The sequence below is a fragment of the Ostrea edulis genome, chromosome 4 (assembly GCF_947568905.1).
Source record: "Ostrea edulis chromosome 4, xbOstEdul1.1, whole genome shotgun sequence".
In the NCBI taxonomy this organism is placed as follows: domain Eukaryota; kingdom Metazoa; phylum Mollusca; class Bivalvia; order Ostreida; family Ostreidae; genus Ostrea; species Ostrea edulis.
Window position 1 is genome coordinate 83256996 of NC_079167.1, and position 7663 is coordinate 83264658.

Genomic DNA, 7663 nt, shown 5'->3' on the forward strand with positions numbered 1-7663 from the left:
GCGATCAAAATTGCTGTCCTTTCGGAAGCCTCGGACTTCACCCTAAAGCAAAAAGGGTTATTTTCAAAGAACTCCGAAAAAAGTAAACATGGCAGAAAATTCTCACGTGGATTTGGGTTTTGTGGAGAAAACCGACCCAGAGAAATTGACATGCCAACAATTTCCAAGCAAAGTTGGAGGAAAGCCTGCTTGGTTATCACTCTCACCTCTTCCCTCACCAGATCAGTTGTCATGCCCGAAATGCAATGCAGTATGCGTGTTTTTACTACAAGTTTATGCACCAGTTGATGATGATGACAATGCGTTTCACAGGACAGTGTTTGTATTTCTTTGTAAGAATCCAGAATGTCATCAACTAAACTCCAGTGTTCCATTCATTGTTCTGAGGTCTCAGCTTCCGCGAGTTAATGACTTTTACAGCCCAGAACCCCCAACACCGGCAACGCCCGTGCCAATCAAAGGGGACAAACTCTGCGTGGTGTGTGGCAGTGTTGGACCTAAATGTTGCTCTAAATGTCACTCCAGGTCTTACTGTTGTAAAGAACATCAGACGATTGACTGGAAAGGCGGACACAAACAGAATTGTTCAGACACCCAAGGTTGTTTTACTTTGCTTTTCAGGTTCACATATATAATTTGGTGTAGCACTAAGTATAATCCGAGATTTCTCTTATCTTACCCCCGCGTTTATATTGTGACAAGTGTGGGGGAGAGTCAGAGTGGACTCCATATTGAAAAGTGGGAATTCAGCGACACCAGCTGGTGTCGCTGCTTTACCTACCTCTTACAACTTCATTTCGCAGATCTATCTTCCAAGACGCAAGGATTTAGTTATCGGAAGATTATTCTACACATAGATCATGATTAATATGATGCTATCACCATTTAAACGGCCCTAACACCGACAAATGAAGCATTACTTGAATTAGGTCACCGCCTCGCCATTCGATTTCTTTGCGCATGACGTCAGCACATAAACACACAAAATTTCATAGTTTAAATGGCAAAGAATTTCTAGAGTCTCTCATTAAAAATGATGGAGATCTCGCAAATTCATGTCTTGTTCATTTGAGATTATAAACTTGTGTAGATCAATTATCAATATGCATCCTAGTATTCTGGTCCACTACATCAATAATGATCTGTAATATTTATTGATCATAGCGTGTGACATCACTGTTTATGTTTAGATGTCTGAAACAGTGGTGAATATGATATAAACCCCTCAAGTTTAGTCACCATTTTCAACTTAGGTGATACAGAATATAGTAGCACCCCCACCCCCCATCCCTTCATTGGTTTAAGATTAGTTTAACATACATCCACGATAAGAAAATCAGCTATGAGAGAGAAATTCATTATTATTATAATGATGTACTGAAATATGTCAAGATCCGTAAGCATGCTATCAAGTGATCATATTCAGCTTAATTAATTCTAGAATGGATCTGCGTGTATCCTTACAACAACGTCAATTTTTAAAGTGGTCAAACTTGTAGAAATTTATTTACAATGTGTGAATGCTACAGTATTTTATCATTGTGTTAAAGCTACCTTGTTAGCTGATACCTGTGTTCATAAATCTGTAGATTTCTTTGAGAGTTTGGTTGTTAGGGTAGCTCCATCCTCATGTGACTTATCAATATTAATGGTTTAAAATGGACAAACTGTATAATTAATTTCCACTTAATACTTACTATATTTTAATTTGATAAAAAAAACAAAGAAAATAGATGTACCAATTTTTAATGTCAACAGTTTCAAAACACTGCTTCTTTGTAAATATGTATAAAGCAATTGTGGATATCCAGGAAATCATTGTATAATAGACATACAGTAGAGAAATACCCCTATAGGAGTTATTGCCCTTGACAACATTTTTATTAAATAATAGATAATTGATTATTTATGGAAAATATAAATGTTTTCAGTATCAGTAGTTTTCCAAATTGTTTCTTTATCCAGTGAAAGAAATTACTTCAAAAGATCTGTTTCTATCATGAGCAAAGTTTAATTAAAGATTTTGCAAAAGCCTATGAGATCACATGAGGATGTACATGTAGCTACCTTAATGGACTTTTTAGTTTTAAAATGATCAGTGATGTAGATGACTGTTTATTTCCCTGTTTTGTGTGTTGTAGAGGACAGGTGTTCTGAGAGGTCAAAGGTTCTCTTCCAGGAATACGAATTGTTGATTGAGGAGGAAGCGTTCCAAAAGGAGGAGGAAAAATCTGAGGCTGAGAAGAAACAGGAGCTGCAATCGTTCCTAAAGTCCGACAAAGCCAGCTCTCTCCTCCAAGAATGTCCTCCCGAGGACATGGAGAAAATGTCGAACCAGTCGGAGGACAAAGTGTTCCTCAAGTTCAGGAAACGAGTGGGGCATGCTCCCGATCAGGTCAATATCAATTACCAAAAACAAAACTTCATTGTCAGTTTAGTTTGGATTAATTCGTACATTTTGATATTTTTGCATTCCTTTTGTTTTGTGATTTAGTCTGTTACCTGTTTAGTCTCTAGACTGACCTCTGACTTTTTCAAAACCACAAGACAATTTTCACGAAACTTGGCATGGGAGATTTATTATTGAAGGGGATGCAGAATGTTACAGGTTCATCCCTGTCAGCAAGGAGAGATATATGTAGGGAAAATAGGTCAAGGTCATCACTGTCAGCAAAGAGAGATTTATGTAGTGAAAATAGGTCAGGATCATCCCTGTCAGCAAGGAGAGATATATGTTGTGAAAATAGGTCAAGGTGATCCCTGTCAGCAAGGAGAGATAGATGTAGTGAAAATAGGTCAAGGTCATCCCTGTCAGCAAGGAGAGATAGATGTAGTGAAAATAGGTCAAGGTCATCACTGTCAGCAAGGAGAGACAGATGTAGTGGAAATAGGTCAAGGTCATTTAATAATTTTCTTCTCAAGAACCACCAGACTAAATATGACAAAACATGTGTTGAACTGTTCCTTAATTCAAATATCTTGACCCCCATTTCACCCCCACTCCAATATTTGTGAATGTATTATGAGTCACTTTGATGTAGGTTCTGCGTTATGACAGAGGAGGGTGTGCATTGTTGGTTTCCGAGGACAACAAGCCGGATAACATACCAGACTGTTCCTGTGGAGCCAAAAGAGAGTTTGAGTTTCAGGTTTGTATCGTAGTAAACTTTGCTGTTATGAATATCAATCTAATTAGAATTTTATATATTCGTCGACTACTCTTCTCTGAATGTGGTAACTGATGAAAACATAAAGAAAATTATTATGTTGGGAATATTACTGATCAGACTCGTCATTCCATACTGAACATGCACTTTACAAGTTATTATAAATACAAACATGTAGAAAAACAATTGTCCAGTTTTAACTTGTGTTGCATTTTATGAAAGTTGTAGTGACAGAGATGTATACTATACAAATCACATACATTAATACAAAACAAATGGATCTTCAAATGAAAGATGAAGTCTGATCATGAAGTTTGATTGTGGATATGTGGTTTTAAGCCTTGTTGTATTTTTCTCTTGTTTGTAAGTAGATCTGTCAACATATGAGCTATTTTAGCACATGACATAACTTCATAGATAGCAGAAGAATTGCTGTATCTTCCTTTTTCTGAATGTTTAAAGTAAATATAGTGTTCCAGCATTCTAGAATTTTTAATGTATGTCTGTTTTAGAAAATTAAGGTTGTATCTGAGGTGTATACCCCCGCCATACATATGTCTATTACATACATATATTCAGGCAGATACATATGCTGGAGTTACTCAGGTGAGCTCACTTCAGCCTTCAGTGCAGGTGAGCTAAAAACTGAATGTTGGAAAAACAATCTGAATACCCCCACAGGTTAAACGGTAACACTTCAACATACATGTATAATGACTCACCAAAAAAGGGCTCAATATCTGCAAGTGTGATGATGAAAAAAGTAAGTCCATAGGCCATAGCTCTACTCCTTTTCGGTTGATTGAATCTTAACTAAAAATTCAAGAATATAGTTATATGATATTTGCTCAATATCTGCACATGTAGCGAAGAAAAAGTTTGGAAAATTGAATTCTGTGAAAATTTCAAATTCCAAAGACTTTAACTCTTTTAAAAATCTTGTTATGTAACTCATCAAAACTAAATATCAGCTGAATATCTGCAAGAACTGAAAGAGAAGGCAGTAAAACTGTTAATTCTTAGAGGGGTACAGAATTCTGTCCATTCTTTTATTCTTTCAGAATTAGAGAATGGACAGAAGGGGAGAAAACTCCTACCATAGTCTGTATGCCCCAGCAATTTTGTTGTGAATATGGGACTAAAGTATTTCTGCAAGTTTCCAAACAAAGTCAATATCTTGTCCTTCTAATGTAACAGTATAGTTTCCAATCAATGTCCCCGAAACCTAATGGAGCTATGTAAGTCTTCAAAGGCATCTTCATAAAGACACCAAGAATCTTCAGGTATAGTGATGTCACGTCAGCCTAATGGAGTAGAGCTTTGTAACCTTATAAGACCTTTAGTCTTCATTATTTTTAGTTGTTGTTGACAAACATGTGAATTGCTACATAGGGATGTAATTTTGGTACCTTGACTGTCTGTAGGTGATGCCCCAGCTTCTGTGTCACCTGGGGGTGGATCGTGTGGGAGCCAGCATTGACTGGGGGACTCTCTGTGTCTACACATGTTCAGCAAATTGTGACACTGGGAACCAGTATCAACAGGAGTATCTATGGAAACAAGACTATTCCAAATAGATTGTATCTATGGAAACAAGACTAATATTCCAAATAGATTGTATCTATGGAAACTAGACTTTTCCAAATAGATTGTAATCCTGACTGTGATTTTGGTGTTCTTGAGAGAAGTTTTTATCTTCAGTGAAAATCTTTGGTGCCTGTTGTGTTAAGATTGATTAAAAATTGTGTACATGTTATACAAATATTTTTGATGGCAATGCATTTTGTGAAATAATAAAAATCTCGGACCTTTTTATTTTAATCATGTGAAGTTAAATCCGTATTACAATTGGAGCGAAGAGTTTTATTATAACTCATAGATTGTGAACTAGCCAATCAGACAGAATATTGGTACAGGGTAATTTAATATGTGCATACTTTCACTCTATCTATCCATGATTCATCAGATCCTGTAGTTAGAGTAATGTCAGATGTATGTCAAGGGACATGCACATTCATATCCCATGTGGTATAATCCTGTAGAAATATAAAAAATAAATATTATGCAACCCTCAACCTTAAACTTATTGATACATGAATTCTTGTAGAACCCTCTTTATTCTTACTCCAGTTAGTGGGCTCCTTAAATCTGTATGTCAATACACAGGTCTGAGTGGGAGATGGGGAACTACTGTAATACTGGTATAGGGACAGAAAGTCACAGGACAAAAAGTCACAAAATCCATAGGACAAAAAGTCACAATGATGACTTTTGATTAGATAGGATAATAATTCACAGGACGAAAAGTCACAGGACAAAACGTCACTGGACAAAAAGTCACAAAATCAGTAGGAAAAGTCACAAAAATGCTCACTAAAGCTGTTGTTCAGACACCAGACATTTCTTGCAGTGGATGGGAGGTAGAAAGGAATACATGTCATCATTCTTATTGGTGTTTGTTTTGCCACATTTAGCACTTTCAGTTCATTAAAAAGGAAAAATCATTGACTTGTTTATATAGCAATTATTATATGACAGTTCACTTACTTCTTGTTTTGACAATAATCTGGAGTGAAAGGAAGCCAACCATAATTCTGCCATCAGATTTTGTTTTGACAATCCTTAATTTAATTTGTAGTATACTAAACCTAATGATCATAAAGCTTATTTTTATTTTATCTCAGTGAATAAAAAAAATCTCTTTTTAAAAATCAAAATAATATTTTACAATGATAAAAGGAATAACAATTTTATAATTATTATAAAAATCTCATAGAAAATATAAATTTTGCATAATATATTTTCTTAAACTTTACAAAAAGAGCAGATATGTTTTCAAATATATATAAAAAATCAATACTTTTTATTTTCTTATAAACTGTGACTTTTTGTCCTGTGACATTTTGTTCTACTTTCATAAAATTTCTTAGTGTGACTTTTTATCCATGGTCATTTTGTCCATGACTTTTTGTCCTGTGACTTTTTGTTCTACATTGGTTTTTGATGTTGGAGTTGTAGATGTACTCTTGTATATTAGGGGTACACAGGTCTGACCCTCAGGGATCTGCTGTGGGTTCTTTGATGTGTGAGGCTTGACCCTGTTGATAGACCTTTGTGTATTAGGGGTCTACAGGTCTTGGAGATAAGATGTGGGTCAGTCCTTTGATGTGTGAAGTTTGGGGGCTGTAGATATACCCATGTGTATTAGGGGTACACCAGCTCAATGGGTAGAGTGTTTGAGTGGTGTGTCCTTGGGAAGTTTGAGGCCTCAGGGCATGCTCCAGGTCTACCTGGGACTACTTGGTGTGTGAATTTGGGGTACACACATTCACACCTCTGTTCTGCACCTGGCTACCTGGGAGGACTTGGTGTGTGGATTGGGGGTACACCTAGAACTTCTAGGCCTGTTGATTTAGGGTACACACATTCACACCTCTAGTGTTTGTTCAAACAAATATTTTCCAGAGTTGCTCAGTAGAAAATAAAACTTCTACAAAATTTATGATTTTTTTTTACTCTACTTTGCCTTTTTTTTTTACAAACTTGTGAAATTCTATACATGTTTCCATGATTTCAATGTGTCCCATGATTTGTGTGTACATGTTTGTTTTAGATGTAAAGCATTGTGTGATAAATCCTTGGTCTTTTGGGGGTGGGTGTTTGTTTAGATTTTTTTTTCTTTTTGGTTTAATGCACTAGGATAAAATATGACATTTTGGAGACAGAAAAATCTAATCAATATTTTTCACTTTCTAGAACATTTTACCATAACTAAAGTATGAAAAGTCGTGATGCAATAAATTTGATTTTAAATGAAAACATGCATATATGGTCATATATTATATAACAGGTTTAAATCCTAGCAGAATTTATATAACTTTTCTTGGTGATGAATTTCACAAGACAGTATTGGGCTGTAAGTTCTTACATTCAACTTATAGTAATTATCAATTTTTTAATTAAATAAAATTTACAGGGCATAACAGCAAAATGATTTCATGGAGAGAAAAAACTTACAATCATTAGAATCGTGTTTAAAGTAATGTGTTGGTTGTATTTTTGCTATTTTTTTTCATTGGTTGCAGTAAGAAGGAGGGGGGGGGTTGTCATGGTTTTATTTTTTGATACAGACTGTTACTTGTACATTTGCAAAATGTCTACAGACAGTGAACAAATGTACCAATTGAAAATGGTTGAAAATTTAAACAAACAAACTCCAAATTTTCCATAGTGTCTTGTAACATTTTTTTGTTAATACTATAACAACATCCTGATGCGAAACATCCCGAGTCTGTGATTTAAGTACAAAATATTTAGTTCTAACTTCAACAGATACAATTCAGAGGAACTGGTCAACTAATAATGTTGTTTTCTTTCCAAACTTTCAATAGTATGTCGATAAACTATTATTTACAAATTTTATATTGTATAAAAATTACAAAAAATGGATAAAGAATGGTAAAAAAGAATATTTTTGGATAACGATGAAAAAATTG

At 35.1% G+C, this 7663-nt stretch overlaps 1 protein-coding gene across 1 annotated transcript; it reads left to right on the forward strand.

Moving 5' to 3' along the window:
• Nucleotides 1-11: 11 nt before the first annotated feature.
• Nucleotides 12-4982, forward strand: LOC125671520 (programmed cell death protein 2-like). The gene is made up of 4 exons (XM_048907293.2): nucleotides 12-599; nucleotides 2142-2395; nucleotides 3042-3149; nucleotides 4592-4982. The coding sequence occupies exons 1-4, from the start codon at nucleotides 89-91 to the stop codon at nucleotides 4742-4744; spliced, it is 1026 nt and encodes a 341-aa protein (XP_048763250.1). The 5' UTR covers nucleotides 12-88; the 3' UTR covers nucleotides 4745-4982.
• The last annotated feature ends 2681 nt before the right edge of the window (nucleotides 4983-7663 follow it).